This window comes from Somniosus microcephalus, chromosome 8 (genome assembly GCF_052327205.1).
Source record: "Somniosus microcephalus isolate GS21.2 chromosome 8, FLI_Smic_1.0, whole genome shotgun sequence".
Classification (NCBI taxonomy): Eukaryota; Metazoa; Chordata; class Chondrichthyes; order Squaliformes; family Somniosidae; genus Somniosus; species Somniosus microcephalus.
The window spans coordinates 73,862,423-73,882,955 of record NC_140994.1 but is presented as its reverse complement, the minus strand read 5'-3'; the positions used below and the strand labels follow the sequence as shown (position 1 = coordinate 73,882,955).

Genomic DNA, 20,533 nt, shown 5'->3' with positions numbered 1-20,533 from the left:
GCCTTACATGTGCGCTAATAAAACAAGTTGCTCTAGGATCACCATCTAAGTTGCTATTTTTAAATTCAAACCTAAAGTGTTTTTTTTTTAAGGAACACCACTGCAATTATCTAACAGCATAGCTCCTAATGCCACCATCAACACTGTAGCAGGCATCAGTCAAGGCATCATGGTGACCCAGAGCACTAATCCTCCTCCTCGTCTCATTTCCATTTTCTGGCAGTCTTTTTTTTCTTTTACAAAGATGCTGTCCTAGGCAAAGCAGAAGCAAGTTTGAAGGAACAGATTTAGAAATCTGCATCCCATCCGGAGTTATCGTCAGGTGGCGGGTCATCATTGTCTTCGGGGAAGCTGTCAAAGTTGCTCGTGTCTGTCGGAGATGCGACCTGCGGAAAGAAACAATGTGCCATTTTTAATCGGCAACTCGAAATGGTGAATTGTTTCCCGTTACTCTCGTTATCAAATGGAGGCACGCAAAGCTGCAACATTACAACTGTTTTATTCTTCGACAAGTCAAGAAAATGAAGACTTGCATGTCCTATTATACGGTGCCTTTCATGACCTCAGGACATTCCCAAAGCGCTTTACAGGTAATAAAAGTATTTTTTGAAGTGTAGCCACTGTTGTAATGTAGGAAATGCAGCAGACAATTTGCACACAGCAAGGTCCCACAAACAGCAATGTGATAATCTGTTTTAGTGATGTTGGCTAAGGGATTAATGTTGACCAGGACTCCTCTGCTCTTCTTTGAAATAGAGCTACGGTATATCTTACAACCACCCAAGACACTATGGAGTAGATTTTACAAATTAGTGCTCCTGACACAGCGCTTCCTACACCAGCACCACATATCAGGCAGTTGGGTGAAAAGGTTGTTGTGCTCTGCAGGAGTTTCCAATCACTATTTCAATGGGCAGGTGGTCACGTTGGGCTTGCTGACCTCTTTTCCTGACGTGCAGCTCCGGTGAACAAAACTCCGGCGGAAGAATTCCGGTTCAGAAAATCTACCCTCAAAGCCAAGAAATTTGCTGCTGCCAAGTTTAGCAGATGAATGTCACCATGTTCTTCTCACGTTCCATTGCCACTATTTTAAAGGGTTTGTTCATTCATTTGAAACAAACAAGCCAACACCTCTGTTAGAATGGAGGAGGGTCAGAAGAACATGTTGAGCATTCATCCTCTAACCTCATCAATTTCAGTCACTTCTGGGAGTATATCATCACATCACTGTGGTATAGTGTCAGCCTTGGTTCAGTGGGAATTCTCTCATAGAAACATAGAAACATAGAAGATAGGAGCAGGAGTAGGCCATTCGGCCCCTCGAGCCTGCTCCGCCATTCAATGAGATCATGGCTGATCATCCAAATTCAGTACCCTGTCCCTGCCTTCTCCCCATATCCCTTGATCCCTTTAGCCTTAAAAAATATATCCAACTCCTTCTTGAATATATTTAATGAATTGGCCTCCACCGCCTTCTGTGGTAGAGAATTCCACAGGTTCACCACTCTCTGGGTGAAGAAATTCCTCCTCATTTCTGTCCTAAATGTCCTACCCCTTATCCTTAGACTGTGTCCCCTGGTTCTGGACTCCCCGACCATCGGGAACATCCTTCCTGCATCTAGTCTGTCCAGTCCTGTCAGAATTTTATAAGTTTCAATGAGATCACCTCTCATTCTTCTAAACTCCAGCGAGTACAAGCCCAATCGACCCAATCTCTCCTCATACGTCATTCCTGCCATCCCAGGTATCAGTCTGGTGAATCTTTGCTGAACTCCTTCCATGGCAAGAACATCCTTCCTCAGATAAGGTGACCAAAACTGCACACAATACTCAAGATGTGGTCTCACCAAGGCCCTGTACATATGCAGCAAGACATCCTTGTTCCTGTACTCAAACCCTCTCGCTATGAAGGCCAACATACCATTTGCCTTCTTAACCGCCTGCTGCACCTGCATGCTTACCTTCAGCGACTGGTGCACAAGGACACCCAGGTCTCATTGCACTTCCCCTTCTCCCATACTATTGCCATTTAGATAATAATCTGCCTTCCTGTTTTTGCCACCAAAGTGGACAACCTCACATTTATCCATGTTATATTGCATCTGCCATGTTTCTGCCCAATCACCCAACATGTCCAAATCATCCTGGAGTTTCTCGACATCCTCCTCACAGCACACACGCCCACCCAGCTTTGTGTTGTCTGCAAATTTGGAGCTATTACATCTAGTTCCCTTGTCTAGATCATTAATATATATTGTGAATAGCTGGGGTCCAAGGACTGATCCCTGCGGTACCCCACTAGTCACTGCCTGCCACTCGGAAAAAGACCCATTTATTCCAACTCTTTGCTTTCTGTCTGCCAACCAGTTCTCTATCCAAGTCAATACCTTGCCCCCAATCCCATGTGCCTTAACTTTACACGCTAATCTCTTATGCGGGACCTTATCGAAGGCCTTCTGAAAGTCCAGATACAGCACATCCACTGGTTCTCCCTTATCTATTTTACCAGTTACATCCTCAAAAAATTCCAGTAGATTAGTCAAGCACGATTTACCTTTTGTGAATCCATGTTGACTTTGTCCGATCCTGTCACTGTTTTCCAAGTGCTCTGCTATTACATCTTTTATAATGGACTCTAGCATTTTCCCCACTACCGATGTCAGGCTTACCGGTCTGTAATTCCCCATTTTCTCTCTACCACCTTTTTTGAATAGTGCGGTAACATTAGCTACCCTCCAATCCATGGGTACTGTTCCAGAGTCTATCGAGTTCTAGAAGATCACCAGCAATGCATCTACTATCTCCAGGGCCACTTCCTTAAGTACCCTAGGATGTAGATTATCAGGCCCTGGGGATTTTTTGGCCTTCAATCCCATCAATTTCCCTAACACCATTTCCCTACAAATACTGATTTCTTTCAGTTCCTCCCTTTCATCAGACCCTATGTTCCCCGGCATCTCTGGGAGGTTATTTGTGTCCTCCTTTGTGAAGACAGAACCAAAATATGTATTTAGTTGGTCTGCCATTTCTTTGTTCCCCATTATAAATTCCCCTGATTCTGACTGCAAGGGACCTACACTTGACTTCACCAATCTTTTTCTCTTCACATATCTATAAAAGCTTTTACAGTCAGCTTTTATGTTCCCTGAAAGCTTACTCTCATATTCTATTTTCCCCTTCTTAATTAATCCCTTTGTCCTCCTTTGTTGAATCCTAAATTGCTCCCAATCCTCAGGATTATTGCTTTTTCTAGCCAATTTATATGTCGTCTCCTTGGATCTTATGCTATCCCTAATTTCCCTTGTTAGCCATGGTTGAGTCACCTTTTTTGTTTTATTTTTATGCCAAACTGGGATGAACAAATTCTGTAGTTCATCCATGCGGTCTTTTAATGTTTGCCATTGCCTATCCACCGTCAACCCTTTGAGTGACATTCCCCAATCAATCCTACCCAACTCGCACCTCAGACCATCGTAGTTTCCTTTATTTAAATTTAAGACCCTAGTCTCTGAGTCAACTACTTCATTCTCCATCTTAATGAAGAATTCAATCATATTATGATCGCTCCGACCCAAGGGGCCTCGTACAACAAGATTGCTAATTAATCCTTTCTCGTTACATAATACCCAGTCTAAGATGGCCTGATCTCTGGTTGGTTCCTCGACATATTGGTCCAGGAAACCATCCCATAAACACTCCAGGAATTCCTCCTCCACAGTATTGTTACTAATTTGGTTGGCCCAATCTATATGTAGATTAAAGTCACCCATGATGACTGCTGTGCCCTTATTGCACGCTTCTTTAATTTCCCTTTTAATGCCATCCCCAACCTCCGCCTTACTGTTTGGAGGTCTATATACCACTCCCACTAACGTTTTCTGCCCCTTGGTATTTCTCAATTCTACCCATACAGATTCCACTTCATCAGAGCTAATATCCTTCCTTACAATTGTGTTAATCCCTTCTTTAACCAGTAATGCTACCCCACCTCCCTTTCCTTTTTGCCTATCTTTCCTGAAAATCGAATACCCCTGGATGTTGAGTTCCCAGCCTTGGCCATCCTTGAGCCACGTTTCCGTAATCCCAACCAAATCATATTCGTTTACCTCTATTTGCGCAGCCAATTCATTCACCTTATTACGAATGCTCCTCGCATTAAGACACAAAGCCTTCAGGCTTATTTTTTTAATGCTCTTAGACCTATTAGAATTATTATTTACTGTGGCCATGTTTGATTTAAACCATTGATTTCTCTGACTGCCACTTTTGTTTTTCTCCTTCCTTTCTTTTGCTTTTATCCTTGTTTCATTTTCCTCTGTCCCCCTGCTCAGGTTCCCAACCCCCTGCCATCTTAGTTTAAACCTTCCGCCAGAGCACTAGCAAACACACCCCCTAGGACATCCGTTCCAGCCCTGCCCAGGTGCAAACCGTCCAGTTTGAACTGGTCCCACCTCCCCCAGAACCGCTTCCAATGTCCCAGGAACTTGAATCCCTCCCCCTGGCACCATTCCTCTAGCCACGTATTCATCTGAAATATCCTTCTATTTCTACTCTGATTCGCACGTGGCACTGGCAGCAATCCTGAGATTACTACCTTTGAGGTCCTATTTTTTAATTTACCTCCTAACTCCCTATATTCAGCTTTTAGGATCTGATCCCGGTTTTTACTTATATCGTTGGTACCTATATGTACCACGACAACTGGCTGTTCACCCTCCCCTTCCAAAATGTTCTGCAGCCGCTCTGAGACATCCTTGACCCTTGCACCAGGGAGGCAACATACCATCCTGGAGTTTCGTTTGCGGCCACAGAAATGCCTATCTATTCCCCTTACAATAGAATCCCCTATTACTATAGCTCTACCCCTCTTTTTCCTCCCGCCCTGTGCAACAGAGCCACCCCTGGTGCCAGGAAGTTGGCTGCTGCTGCCTTCCTCTGATAAGCCATCCCCCCCAACAGTACTCAAAGTGGTGTATCTGTTTGAGAGGGGGATGTCCACAGGGGACCCCTGCACTACCTGCCTGCACCTAGTACTCTGCCTGTTGGTCACCCCTTCCCTTTCTGCCTGTCCATCCTCTACCTGCGGTGTGTCCAACTCGCTAAACGTGCTATTCACAACGTCCTCAGCATCGCGAACGCTCCAGTATGCATCCAATCGCAGCTCCAGCGCCGCAATGCAGTCTGTCAGTAGCTACAGCTGGATACACTTCCTGCACACGTAGTTGTCAGGGACACAGGAAGTATCCCTGAGTTCCCACATAGCGCAGGAGGAGCATACCACGTGGCCGGGCTGTCCTGCCATGACTTACCCTTTAATTAATTGAAATTAAATTAAATCAAATCAATCCCACCAATTACGCTACAGTTAAATGGTTTACCAACAGTCCCCACTACACCAGAGAGACCTTAGTAACTATAAACCACAGAGTTTAAAAACAGAGAAATACTCACCAACCAATCACTTACCTGCTTTCTGGTGACGTCACACTTCGATTACTTTTTACTTCTCTCCCTCCCTCTGAGCTCAGAGACTGCAGATCAGTATGCCTACCTGGTCTCGGAGCCGCTTTTTACTGCCACCGCTCAGCCGCCTCATTCCCTCGCAGGCCCGCCCACCTGCCGCCGCTGCTCTGATGCCTACCTGGTCTTGGAGCCGCTTTTAAAACCGCCGCCTCTGTCACCTCATTCCCCGCAGGTCCGCCTGCCTGCCACCACTGCTCTGAGGCCTACCTGGTCTCGGCGCCGCTTTTTAGTGCCGCCGCTCAGCCGCCTCGTTCCCTCACAGGTCCGCCCACCTGCCGCCGCTGCTCTGAGGCCTACCTGGTCTCGGAGCCGCTTTTTACTGCCACCGCTCAGCCGCCTCGTTCCCTCGCAGGTCCGCCTGAGTCAGAAGGTTGTGGATTCAAGCCTCACTCCAGAGACTTGAGCACATAGCCTAGGCTCCAGTGTAGTACTGAGGGAGTGCTGCACTGTCGGAGGTGCTGTCTTTTGGATGAGACATTAAACCGTCTGCTCACTTAGCTGGGTGTAAAAGATCCCATGGCACTATTTCAAAGAAGATCAGGGAAGTTCACCCGATGTCCTGACCCAAATGTATTGCTTAACCAACATCAATTTTTTAAAAATGTTGCTCGTGGGATCTTGCTGTGTGCAATTAGCTGCTTTGTTTCCTTACATTACAACAGTGATTACACTTCAAAAGTACTTCATTGGCTGTGAAGTGGTTTGACATATCCTGAGGTCACAAGAAGTTCTATATGAATGCAAGTTAAATATCATACATAAAACTGTAATCATAGATGCAGTTGAAAAATGGCACCCTACATGTTAGTATTTTACAGCTTTTCTGAATTTATATCAGCTAAGTAACTGTTTCTAAACAGCCGATGATGTGAAGGTGATAATGCCTTGAAACAGAAATTCTGAAATGGAGGCCCAATAGTATCTGTAAAGAGAGGACTGGCTGATGATTTGTGTGAATACTTTTCATCAGAAGACTGGAAGATAGGTAAAAAATCTGAAGAACACAAAAGGTGGGGAAGAGGACGGTAGGTTGAAGCATGAGGAACACTGACTCCTATTACAGAGAAGGGTGGGTGGGCTGAATGGCAGCACACAGGTTATTTTTTCTGAAAAGCTAGAAACATAAAGATCATCTCAATGAAAATCCATCAAAAGAATGAAAGGGTATGAAAATAAGACGATCGAGAGGCTTGGAATGAGGTAGAGGGAAGAAAAAGGACAGAACTGCAAATGCAGGATATCCGAAATAAGATCAGAAAATACACAGCGTACTGCCAGCACCAGAAATGAAGAGAGACGGGCTAAAGCCCCCAGGTACAGACCCCCAATCAGAGCTAACAAAGGGTCTACACCTGGAACATTAACCCCATCTCCCCTCCCCCAGGACCCGCTGTGCATCACCATCACTCCCTGCTTCCAAGGGGGGAGATGGCTGAGGTTTGAATTTTATACTTTTTTTGTAGATGTAGAATAGAATAAAATATGATTCTGCACATGAGATGCCCAAGTATAAGTTGTAATAAGGTTTGCTTTTACTTTCGTTAGGTTTTGGTTCTAAAGATATTGGCCTAGAAATTGGGTTTTGGCGCAGCGACGGCTTTAGCGCCGGAAGTTAGTGCCGGAGCTAAGTCGCGCTGGGCGGGCCAAAAATTCACTAGTTCTGCGCCCAAACGGCTGCCGGCGCTGCTGAAAGCTGTTTGCGCCTGAAAACTGGCGCTACGCGCTGAATTGCGGTGCTATTCCGGCGCCGCGGCGCCCGCTGCGGTGCGGCAGGTTCGGGAAGTGCAGGCCTCCTCCTTCCCTTAAGGAGGAGCTGCCTGCACCCGGCCGCGGCCCGCGAAAATCATTGTAAAAATGAGCCCGGCACCTCGGACAAGTGCCGGGCTTGCTTCTGTCCCGGGGGGCGGGGGGAGAAGTCCGGGGAGGGAGCTGCGGCCAGGCGGCCGGCGGGAAAGCGGCCGGCCGCCGCGGGGCCTTTAATGCGCCGGCGCAAAGTCCAGTAAGGCACCTCTGCCAGAACGTTGCTTGCGGCTGCCACGGGCGAGGCGGCCGCAAGTCAATTTCGGAGTTCGGGCGGGTTACCATGGCAACCGGGACGCTGCGCACACCGATGACGTCATCGGTGCTGGCGCAGCGCTAACGGCCTAACGCCGATTTAGGGACCCACTCAATTTCTAAACTGGCCATAACTCCGGCGCTAGGCCCTCTAGCGCCTCAAAAGCGGCGCTAAGCCTACCGAATTTCTAGGCCAATATCTACAGCGGGAGAAAGAACCATCTTGGATTTGCAGAGCACCTCATCATTGTCTCTCAGGGCGTCTCAAATCACTTCACATCCAATTAATTATGGCTGTTATATGGATAAACACAGCAGTCATGTTCCCTCTCACAGCAAATGAGATGAATGAGCAGACAATCAATTTTTTGGTTGAGGGGAAAATGCTGGACAGATGACCGAGAGAACTCTTTGACTATTCTTGAAATAGTGCCATGCAAATGAACTGTCAGAAGGGGCCTCAGTTTGACATATCAATCTAAGGACAGCACCGCTAAATATGCACAGCACTGACGCATCAGTCTAAACTATGTGCTTATGTTCTGGAGTGGGGCTTGAAGAGGTGAGTGCACTACCAAATCAGCCAAACTGACAATCAAGAGGAAAGCCAAGAACGTGGCTGTAGAAATGCTAGTCAGCTTTGGAGACCATTAAAATGCAGGAAAGGCCGTAAGCATGATTATTAGATTTAAATAATTACGAGCTATGGAATGTTCTAGTCAACCTCAGATTATTTCACAGAAAAATGGCACTGCAATCAGTAATTTAGTGCAAAGGCACTTGCTGGCAACACGAATATAGAGAAACATCCCGTAAATTTTTAATTAAAGCAAAACTGATATGATGGGGTGATTTAAAAAGAGTGACCTAACCTTGCCCTTTGCTACTGTGGTTTGCGGTTACCCTGAACCCCCCTCATTTAGAAATGACTTCATAATCATGCCACAGTAGCTATTACTCTCCAACTAAGAGTTTAGAACTCCAGAAGATTCAATTTAATAAAATGCTTAATAGTAGCATTTAGAGGTACCACAGGTATGGTGAACAATTCTACAAGAAGCCATTGGTTGTACACTTACACTAGGTACGATTGGAGGTGTTAAAGTGCCTTTCCTTAATCCTTCCCAGTTAAATCCTTCAAACCACCTGGAGAAAAAAAAGCAAATGTCCTTTGTTTTACATTTTCTAAAGATTAAATATTTTCCATTTTACACAAAGTGACAGTACTAAGAGTGCACTGCAAGTCAGCCATTGGTATCTGTCTGGAGAAACTCAGCAGGTCAGGCAGCATCTATGAAGAGAGAAACAGAGTTAATGGGCCAGAAATTCCAGGCCAGAAGTGAGTACGGTCGGGTTACTCACGCATCTGGCCGTTGGAAATGCCGGCGTTCAGCAGGAACAGCGCATGCGGGGAACGCCGGCATTTCCAGACCCGAGATCTATTCACAGCGCGTGCGACTGCACAGGCAGCGCTTGCGCAGTGAACTTTGTAGATTTCACTGATGGATTCAGTGAGGGTAAGTCCCTAGAACTTGCACTTAAAAAAAGCAAGTGTAAAGTTGTTCATTGGCTGGGGAAGGAGATATATTTTATGGAGGAGCTTATGAAATGCAATATTTAGGTTTGGGAAAGGGAGGGAAGTTATTTTAAGAAATTTTAACTAAGTTTTAAACTTTAATTTTTTTTTTTTAAACGGGTTTTCAGAACGGTAGGTAGAAGGAGCAATTGTGGCTGTGTGAATGGAATGTGAGAATGAGTTATGTATGTATGTCCACATATATTCCTTTACGTATATGTATGTATGTTTTATATTCCTTTACTAATGTGTATGAATGTATATTTTTAATTATGATTTTCCAATAAGTTACTTTCTCTGAAAGTCATAATTAAATAATACATTCATACACAAGTAAAGGAATATATACATAACACGCAAAGGAATATATACAGACATACATACTTTCAGAAGCTCCACGATAAGAAATATCTTCCTCCGCAGCCTCTGGAGCAACTGTACCCATGCTTTTTTCATGTGTAAGTTGTAATGACTGGACCTCACTGAAAGCATTAATGAAAGCGGCGAATTATACTGCGCACGCGCTGCCTGTGCAGTCGCACGCGTTCTGCCTCTGAACCCCTTCGTTCAGAGGACAGGAAATGCCGGTTTTCCCCACATGCACTGTGCATGCTGAAAACCGGCATTTCATCCGGCCAGATGCGTAAGTACCCCGACCGTACTAGCGCATTTGGAAGGGAATTACTGGGCCAACATTTTACATGTCAATAAAATAAAAAATTTAACAATTGCACAACTTGCCCCCTCGCATCTGCGACTGAGGGTCCAAGGGGGTGCATTGCGCAAGAGGTCATCGTCGTACGTATCCTCACACTGTTCCCTTTGGGGAACTGTATGAAGTGGTGGAAGGATTTATGGCCGTGATTAACGCTCATTCCGTGACCGTAACCATCTTTGAACCAGCCATTAGGGTGGTTAGTCCTATGGCGGGCGGGTTTTACGGGCTCCCACAACCCATCTGAGGGGGGGGGGGGGGCCACCAACACCCACGGACGCAAGCATCCCGCTGGATGTCCACCCAGAATTTAAAGTTGGAGCTCCGACTCCACTTGCCGGGACTGTCTGGAGTGGGGTTCAAAACCCTACTCCTTCTGGCCCAGCGGCGGGGATGCTTACTGCTACGCAAAAGGCCCACTCCGCACAAAAGGTGACACCCATACGTTTCCTGCGCCTTTTCCCTCCCCGTGACTGGAGCCCAATGCTGCCATTTCACGTTGCTAATTGGATTGGGCCTTTGTCATAGCGGTAGGATCCCCGCCGCTGGGCCAGGTCAGGGTAGGGTTTCGAACCCCGCTCCAGACAGTCCCGGCAAGTGGAGTCGGAGCTCCGGCTCTAAATTCTGGGTTGACATCCAGTGGGATATTTGCGTCCGTGGGTGTGGGTGGCCCCCCCTCCTTGTATAGCTTGTGGGAGCCCGTAAAACCCTCCCGCCATAGGACTAACCGCCCTAATGGCTGGTTCAAAGATGGTTACGGTCACGGAATGAGCGTTAATCATGGCCATAAATCCTTCCACCACTTCATACAGTTCCCCAAAGGGAACAGTGTGAAGACACGTATGACGACGACATTGCTAAAGAAATAAATGGAATTAAAAAAATTCTTTTAGGGCTTTTAAAAGTCTTTAAATTGCTTTCATTCTGTTTAAAACTACTTCAGATTACTCAAAATAATGTAAACATTTTAAAAAGTTTATAAAAGTTACCAAAATCTTCAAAAAACTTCCAAAAACCTATTTAAACTGCTGCTTTGCATGTAAAAATGCTTAGCAGCTTGACAGAAACATTGGGGGCGTGTCCATTGAAACAGAGACCTCAAGGGGCGTGTCTCACTTGCACTGCACGCTCCTTGCTTCGCGCTGGCTGCACTCCTGGGCGGCATGACGTCATACGCTGCCCGGGATTCTTCTTTCTGTTTCACCAAGTGCAGGCGTCCCTGGAGCTGATCGGCAGTAGCGCGGGGTAAGTGCAAAAACGGGGCTGCAAGCCCCGTTCAGCAATTTCTGGCCCAATGTTTCAGGTCGATGACCTTTCATCAGAACTGGAAAAAAGCTTTTTTCCAGTTCTGACGAAAGGTCATCGACCTGAAACGTTAACTCTGTTTCTCTCTTCACAGATGCTGCCTGACCTGCTGAGTATCTCCAACATTTTCTGTTTTATTTCAGATTTCCAGCATCTGCAGTATTTTCTTTTTGTATTGGTATCTGTCTGTTCTCTGTATCCAAGACCTGGCCCTTTGAGATCTCAAATTGCATTGGGGATCCAGAAATAGTCATCTGTATGCTCCGCGTTCATTTTCACAGCGACGCAACTCAATCTACGAGTTTTTTCAAGAACTCAAGTCCATCCTCCAGCATCGGAACAAGCTAGCACGGCTTTGTGTCAGAACGATGATGAGCAAATGTGACACATCTATTATCAGTTGTTCAATATTATTATTTATATGCTTGATCTCCCACATATGCATTCACACTAGCGCATCTCCCGTGGCATTGCTCACAAGTAAACTGTGGTTTCAATCCTTTGACTGTCCTAAAAACTGAATTTATTTCCCAGTTTTAGCATTTCAAAATAGATAAAACTTAATGGCCTAGAAATTGGATATGGCCCGAAAATGGGCAGTGTCATGGCCCAGCTCTATTTAGCTGCTCCAGGTCAAATTGGTCTAAGCAGCATGCAAAATTTGTGTTGAGTGCTCATTTACATGATTATAGTGCTAAACCCACTGCTCATTGGCTTACTGCTTAACAGGTGGGCCAATATCATGTACAGTCTAATTGCAAGTCATGTTTGGCCTAGGCTTTCTCCACTACTTAAAGGGGTGGTTCTTTGATGCAGCAGCACCTCATTGTCATTCTATTTGGAGCTTCGCTTGGATTCAGTAGTGAATTCTAAGAGCAGGCTGAGCAGCAGCAGAGGGAAAGGGCTAGATGGTTCTCAGATGCGACTCTGGAGGCACTGGTGGTGGCCGTGGAGAGGAGGCGGGCTTTCCTCTTCCCACAGGCTGACAGGAAGCCATCTGCCCATACGTCTAGAAGGCGATATCTGCATACATGACAACCAACAGTGTCGTACTGCAGACATGGATCCAGTGCCGCAAGAAGTTTAATGACCTCACACGGCAGGCCAAGGTGAGTGAAGGCTTCAGCAAATGACATATCCCACCATCTACACCACAAGCCTCACTTACCTACCAACAATCTCTACCTTTCACCATTCAGACCTCACAATCATAGCTTCTGTAGTAACCTGGGAGGTTATGAGTAACCTGATCCACCAGGTGGTGCTGTGGCAATTGGTCTCCTGAGTTAAGTCTGGTCTGTACTGGTTGTACTCTTTGTTTTTGCTGCCTCATGGCAGAAGCTTTTATGTGCAAGTGTTGATTAAACCATGTTACGGAGTTAACCTGTGTCTGTCTCCATCTATGGCCACCTCAAGATACTACATATGGCGACGAGAATAAAGGACGGAAACGTTTTGGTGGATCAGTCATAGTTATGGTGTTAAGTCTGTGTGTTATAGTGAGAATTACTACACAGACCACAAGAGTAAATTCAACAGGTCTTTACTGGTTGGAGGTCGGACTATACTGAATACAATATTATTACACTGTGCTTATATACCGGTGTGGTCACCACCGGTATTACGTATACAGCAGCCAAAGAAAGTAGTACCTTTCTTAAGGTGGACCAGGCTTAAGTTCTCTTAAGGTGGAACAGGTTACATACACCACAATCCTCCCTTTTTAGCTTAACAGTCATATCCCCAAATAAGCATAACATATATACATATATAACTTCAGGTATAACAGTTCAAAGGTTCAGTCTCTCAGGAGGCTTTCTGATTCGGCTTGGATAACGCCTTTCAGTGGTCTCTGATTCTTGTTGTTGAGGTGCCTCCTCTAGTTGGTTGCCAATGTATTGGGTGTCATCATCATCAAATACATTCTCGGCCGAGGTAGATGCTTCAGGTTCATGAACGTCTTCCACAGCTGTCTCTGTCACAACCATGGGTTCGACCCTTGCTCTCGACTCTACCAGTTGATCCGCATGACGCCTTATCACATTATGACCAATATCTACGGTGTACATCAGAGGTCCTTGTCTGGCCCGGATTGTTCCGGACTGCCATTTGTCGTTTCCATAGCCCCTTGCCATCACTGGTTGTCCTACGTCGAAAGTTCGAGTGGTCTTGCTGTTAATATGCCGAAACTGTTTGTTTTCCACTTCCCTCCGCACATTTGGTTTTAACAAGTCCAACTTGGACCGCAACCTCCTGTTATAAAACATCATAGCAAGGCTTTGGTTAGTCACGGCATGATCGGCGTTTCTATATGACATCAGGAACTTATCGACCTTGTGTTGCAGCGGAATCTGATCATCATTCATGGCCTTAATAGCCTTTTTGAATGTCTGGACAAATCTTTCAGCCAGCCCGTTTGTCGCCGGATGATATGGGGCAGAGGTATAATGTTTAACTCCATTCTTCTTTAAGAATTGTTGGAATTCTTCCGATACAAACTGTGGTCCGTTGTCCGAACAGATCTGTTCTGGCAATCCGTTCCTTGCGAATATTGTTCTTAACACCGCAATTGTCTTTTCTGAAGTAGTGGTATTCATCTTGATGACTTCTGGCCATTTGGAATGTGCGTCCACCGCGATTAGGAACATGGAGTCCATGAATGGACCAGCAAAGTCAATGTGTACGCGTTGCCATGGGGCTGAAGGCCATTCCCATGGGTGTAGCGTTGCTATCGGAGGTGCATTTTGCACTTTTTGACACCCAGCGCAGCTTTTCGTTAACTCCTCAATCTGTTGGTCAATACCCGGCCAACAAGCCCTAGCAAGACTTTTCATTTTAACTCCCCCCAGATGACCTTCATGTAGTTCTTTTAAAACTCTTTCCCTTAACTTGGGAGGAATAATCACTCTTGTCCCGTACATCAAAGTACCATGGCAGACGGACAGCTGGTCTCGCCTTGCCGAGAATGCCGGTAACAGAGGATCACCCCGTGTTGGCCATCCTTTCACTGTCACCTCGTAGACTCTGGACAGTGTCGGGTCGTTCCTGGTTTCTCTTTCAATACTTGCGTTGGTGACAGGTAAACACTCGATAATGGTCGAATGAAATAACTCAACAGGGTCAACTTCCATCGTGTCTTCATCTTCAGGTAGTGGCAGGCGCGACAGGCCATCAGCATTGCCATGCTGTTTCGTACCTTTGAATTCTATCTGATATTGATGTGCCCCTAAGAAAAGAGACCATCTCTGGAGACGCTGTGCTGTCATCACCGAAACACCCTTCTTAGGGTTAAAAATGGACACCAACGGTTGATGGTCCATCAGAAGTGTGAATTTTTGGCCCTGTAGGTAATGATTAAACTTCTTCACTCCCCATACAAGGCTAAGGGCCTCCCTATCGATCTGCGCATAGTTGCGCTCAGCGGAGGTCAATGATCTGGATGCAAACGCGACTGGCCTTTCCGTGCCATTTGGCAATTTATGTGAGAGTACTGCCCCAATACCATATGGAGAAGCATCACAAGCCAACCGAATAGGCAGTGTCGGGTTGAAGTGAGCCAACACTTCCTCTGAGGTGATCAATTCTTTGCTTTTGCGAAATGCCTTCTTACAGTTTTCGCCCCAGTCCCATGGTACCCCTTTCTGTAAAAGAGCGTTCAACGGATGCAGCACCGTGGATAGATTTGGCAGAAATTTATGGTAGTAGTTAATTAATCCTAGAAACAACCTCAACTGAGAGACATTCTCCGGAGCGGGAGCCTTTACAACTGCCGCTATCTTGTCAGGAGACTTATGAAGCCCCTCCCGGTCAATGACATGACCACAGTACGAGATCCGCTTCTGGAAGAACTCACATTTCTGCCGATTTACTCTAAGTCCATACTCTTTCAGTCTGTTGAGCACCAGTTCCAAGTTAGCGAGATGCTGTTCATCACCATCACCTGTGATCAGAATGTCGTCCAGGTAACATTGTGTGCCTGGAATTCCCTGTAATACCTGCTCCATGGCCCTCTGCCAAATTGCTGGAGCCGATGCCACACCAAAAACCAGCCTATTGTACCGGTACAACCCTCGATGCGTGTTGATCGTGAGGTATTGGCATGACTCTTCTTCAACCTCCATCTGCAAGTACGCCTGCGCCAGGTCTATCTTGGTGAAGTGTTTCCCGCCAGACAGTGAAGCGAAAATATCCTCAATCCGTGGAAGCGGATACTGCACCGTGTGAAGCACCGGATTAACGGTGATCTTGAAATCTCCACAGATGCGAACCTTCCCTGGATCTCCTGGCTTATTATTCGCAGGACGTTTCATAACGGGAACAATGGGTGTAGCCCACTCACTCCAATCTACTTTAGACAGTACCGCTGAACGTTCTAGTGCTTCCAGCTCCGCTTCAACCGCAGGTCGTATTGCATAGGGTACCGGTCTGGCTTTAAAAAATTTTGGTTGTGCATGTTCATCAATCTTGATGTTTGCCGTAATTCCTCTCAGTGTTCCCAGTCCCGGCTGGAACACCTCTTTAGCCTCATCCAATATTCTGGACAATCGTTTAGGTTTGACAGCTGTTTCCCCGGAATCTACCGTTAGTGCTTTCAAGGAGTGCCAGTCCATATTCATTTTCCTAATCCACTCCCATCCTAGTAGTGGTGGACCTCCTTCAGGTAGCACATATAAGTCCATTACTTGGCTTCCTTCGCCCTTGTGGACCACTTCTACCTCTATTTTTCCGATGGGGTACACTCTTTGCCCCGTGTACGTTTTCAATATAATCTCCGTATCCTGCAAGGGAATATGTTGGAATAACCTTCTGTAATCTTTCTTATTCATGACCGTCAATGCCGATCCAGTGTCCAATTCCATTTTTACTTGGACTCCTGCTATCTTAAGAGTGACCCAAATTGTCTGGAGGTCTGTATCCTTACCAACGTTGTGTATTCTTAAGCTATCCAGTTCATTACTGCTAGCGTCTGAATCTGACTTCTGTTCAGTCAAACTGTTCTTTGTCACCTTGTGTACCTTTGCATATTTTCCTTGCGGTGACTTTTTATTGCTGGTCTTCTTTCTTGACCGGCATACTTTAGCTATGTGGCCAAGCCTGCCACACGTTCTGCATTCTTGGTTTTTAAACCAACACTGGTTCTGATCGTGCGTTGTCTTTCCACAACGATAACATTTGACAGAACTCAAACCCAATTTGTTTGTACCGAGTTCCGGTGGCCGTAGCTGCATTACTGCCGTGCCTCTCGCTGCGGCCTCGTGTGCTGCTGCCATAGTGACCGCCTTCTCGAGAGACAGCTCATTCTCCTCGAGCAGTCACCTTTGTGTATCCTGTTTAAATAAACCACACACAAATCTATCTCGAAGTGCCTCTGTCAGTCCCGTTCCAAACTGACAATATTTTGCTAGCTTACGTAATTCCATCAAATATTCAGCATTGCTTTCATTTTGCAGCTGTCTTCTATCGTAAAATTTAAATCGTTCTGCTAGCATCAGCGGCGTGGGGCTAAGATGATTTTTTAGGACAGTAACAATCTGTTCGAACGTCTTATCCGCCGGTTCATCTGGTGATAACAGGTGTTTCAATTGCCCGTATGTCTTCGCACCCATTAAGTTTAGTAATGTTAGTGCTTTATCTGTCTCAGGAATTTTATTTGCCTTACAATAGTTTTGTATGCATTCTACATACATAGCCCAGTCTTCTATATCACTGTCGAAGGCATTAATGTTCCCATGTTTAGGCATCGTAGCAATTTATCGGATTTTTAATGTTATCTAAGATGGCGGCTTCCCGCTCTTGCCGTCATCCTCCGCCCACAAAATGGCGGTTTTCCCGCGCTTGGCGGTCTTCACCCGCCCCCCGACGCTGTCTCTGCTTCACCGCGGCTCTCCCGCCTTCAGTTTCCCCAGACGCTGCGCCTTTAGCCCGAATGCGGCCCTTATGTCCGGTCGCGATCGATGTCTCGCGCTGCGCCTCTCGCTCGAAAGCGGCCCGGCCCTTATCTCTGGTCGCGATCGACCTCACCGCCCTTATTCCTCTGTCTTCCCAGCCCCGTCTGTACAGCCAACGCGGTTGACTTTCTGTCGCGTCGCTGCCCGGCTTACCCACCACGAGGTAGTAGAAGAAGCTGACAGTCGCTGATGGAGGCTTCGAGGTCAGAATGTCTTCTGCACTCCGGTTGCTCGATGCCTGCCGCTCAACGTGTCTTCCCGTAGGTGATGAGGGTGGAAACCTCTCTTCGACGTCCTGTCTGTGGATGAAGTCGCCGTGGAAATTACTGCAGCAGGGTAAGAATCGGACTCGTCGCCACTGTTAAGTCTGTGTGTTATAGTGAGAATTACTACACAGACCACAAGAGTAAATTCAACAGGTCTTTACTGGTTGGAGGTCGGACTATACTGAATACAATATTATTACACTGTGCTTATATACCGGTGTGGTCACCACCGGTATTACGTATAAAGCAGCCAAAGAAAGTAGTACCTTTCTTAAGGTGGACCAGGCTTAAGTTCTCTTAAGGTGGAACAGGTTACATACACCACATATGGAGTATTCGGAAGAGGTGCTCGGGTTGGTTAGCAAACTAGTTGGAAAAGCACGAGGCTGGGCCACGGGAGTCGAAACGGAGTTTGATTTTTTGGCTGAAGTGACCGGACTCCAAGGATGGCAGGAACGGTAGGCTCCGTGGCACCTTTTGACAGCAAGTCGCAGTCGTGGGAGGAGTATTGTGAAATACTGAGCCATTTCTTTATGGCAAACGAGGTGGACAGTGCTGAAAAGAAAAGGGCCATTTTACTGAGTTGTGTGGGAGCGCAAACCTATACACGGATGAGGAATCTGCTGAGCCCAGAGTGGCCAGGAGAAAAATCTTTTGACGAGTTGGTGAGTCTACTAAAGAATCATTTCAATCCGAAACCTAGTGAAATAGTACAGAGATGGAAATTCAATTCGAGAATTAGGAGGCCGGAAGAAAGCGTTACTGAGTATGTGGAGGAGCTTCGGAAGCTTGCACAGGACTGTAATTTTGGAAATACGCTCAGTCATGTTAAGGGACAGACTAGTATGCGGAGTTAACGATGACAGTATACAGCAAAGGTTGCTGTCAGAAGAAGGATTAACGTTTGAGACGGCACTTAAAAAAGCACAAGCCATGGAGACGGCTAACAAGGACATTAAGGACTTAAACAGTATGAGCAAGGAGAAATGGAATAAACCAGTGGGAGGAGCTGTTTTCAAGATGGAAGCTGGCGCAAAAAGTCCACCAGTCGGGGTTGGGGATTGCTACCGATGTGGCGGGACGAGCCATTATGCAAAGGACTGCAGGTTTGCAAAGGCAAAGTGCCACAATTGTGGAAAAATAGGGCACTTAAAGAAAGTCTGTAAAAGGGCAGTGAGTGAGAGAAGCAGTGCTAAAGGGGGGAGGGAGAAGTACACAAAGCGGGCAAATTACATACAAGAGGAGGAAGAGTCTAGTGAGTCGGTTTTCACTATATACAGTATAGACACTTCAAGGCCCAACGTACCCCCTCTCACTCAGTATTTGATAGTGAACGGAGGTCAAGTAAAGTTTGAGATTGACACCGGATGTAGTGTAACCATAATGTCGCAGACTGAGTACGCCAAGCTATGGGGAGAAGCAAAAGTACCAGAGCTAGGTACATGCCCCATTAGTCTCAAAACCTACACAGGACAGAAGGTGGACATTTTAGGGGCAGCCGAAGTACAAGTGGAACACAAAGGAGTCACCAAAGAGCTTACGGTGGTAGTGGTAGCAGGGTCAGGGCCAAACCTGTTAGGGCGAGGGTGGATCAGTGAGTTGAGTGTGGACTGGCAGGCAATGAATAAAATGGAGGACAGTACAGAGGCACTGCAAGAAGTGCTGATGAAGCATGAGTTAGTGTTCAAGGACGAACTGGGCACCTTAAGGGGAGCCACAGCCAAGATTCATGTAGCCAGTGATGCCACGCCTCATTTCTTTAAACCAAGGTCGGTACCTTTTGCAATGAAAACCAAGGTTGAGGCGGAACTAGATTGCCTGCTAAAGGACAAAGTAATAGAACCAGTGAAATTTTCAGACTGGGCGGCACCAATAGTCCCAGTATTGAAGCCCGACGGTAACGTAAGGGTGTGTGGTGACTATAAGTTAACAGTGAACAGAGTATCATCACTGGAACAGTACCCCATTCCGAGAATGGAGGACATGTTAACATCGCTCGCTGGGGGAGAAAGATTCAGCAAACTGGACATGAGTCATGCGTATCAGCAGATATTGCCAGATGAAGAATCAAAAAAGTTTGTCACGGTGAACACGCACAAGGGGCTGTTCACGTATGCCAGGTTACCATTTGGTGTCAGTTCTAGCCCAGCAATATTCCAACGGACTATGGAGGGCATTCTGCAGGGCATTCCAAAGGTGGCCGTGTACTTAGATGATATTCTGCTTGTGATGAAATATTCCATTCATCACTGCCTGTGACTGTGGTTGGTTTCAGGTTCCCCCTTACCATTGTATTGCCTGTGACTGTGGTTGGTTTCAGGTTTCTCCTCACCATTGTATTGTGTATTGGAATGTATGGAATGTGTTGTGTGTAGGGCTCCGCCCATACCTGGCCTCTATGTAAGCCAGCTCAGTCTGGCCTCACAGCCAGTACTGCAGACCTCCAGGGAAGATACCTCTCTCCACTGCGTGTTATCTTCTAAGTTAATAAAAGCCTTGTTTTGTTTCGCTAACATCGAGTCTCGGGATTATTGAGGCACATCAATTTTATTAACTTATTTTTCAACACAATGGATCAACTCCTGAAACCCGAACGTTTGGATTTGGATCAGCATGCTCCGGACGTATCAGCACGCTTCGGACACTGGTTTATGTGTATGGAATTCTTCCTGGACAATTCCGCAGCCGTCAAAGACGCTACGGACGCTGCGAGTATGAAACTCGGAATTCTGCGGAATTGGGTAAGCCACCGGGTTTACCCCCTCATCCAAGACACCGACACGTACCTGGCCGCCTGCGACATCTTAAAGGCGCATTACCAGCAGCCTACGAATGAGGTGTATGCTAGGCATCTGCTCGCCACTCGCGCACAGCGACCTGGGGAATCGGTGGAGGAGTTCCTAGGCACCCTGAAAATGCTTGGCAAAGACTGCAAGTGCCGAGATGTAAAAGCCGCAGTGTACACCGACGAGCTTGTTCGCGATGCCTTTATCACAGGCCTCAGCTCCACTTACATCCGGCAAAGACTGCTGGAAAAAACGGGATTGGACCTGAAACAGGCTGCGGACACCGCGCGATCCCTGGATGTGGCCCAGAGAAACTCGGACGCCTACTCTTCAGCCCGCGCCGTCCACGCCGCCACGTC

At 46.6% G+C, this 20,533-nt stretch overlaps 1 protein-coding gene across 2 annotated transcripts in view; it reads right to left on the bottom strand.

Annotated features, from left to right (window-relative positions):
- Positions 1-191: 191 nt before the first annotated feature.
- prkg1b (protein kinase cGMP-dependent 1b) overlaps positions 192-20,533 on the bottom strand; it is a 1,090,349-nt gene continuing 1,070,007 nt past the window's right edge. For both annotated transcript variants that reach the window (XM_085994888.1, XM_085994889.1), the window contains 2 exons: positions 8,658-8,724; positions 192-386 (listed from right to left, as the gene is read on the bottom strand). In XM_085994888.1, coding sequence (XP_085851014.1) covers positions 288-386; positions 8,658-8,724 — 166 coding nt within the window. In that variant the 3' untranslated portion in view covers positions 192-287. The remainder of the gene's footprint in view (positions 387-8,657; positions 8,725-20,533) is intronic.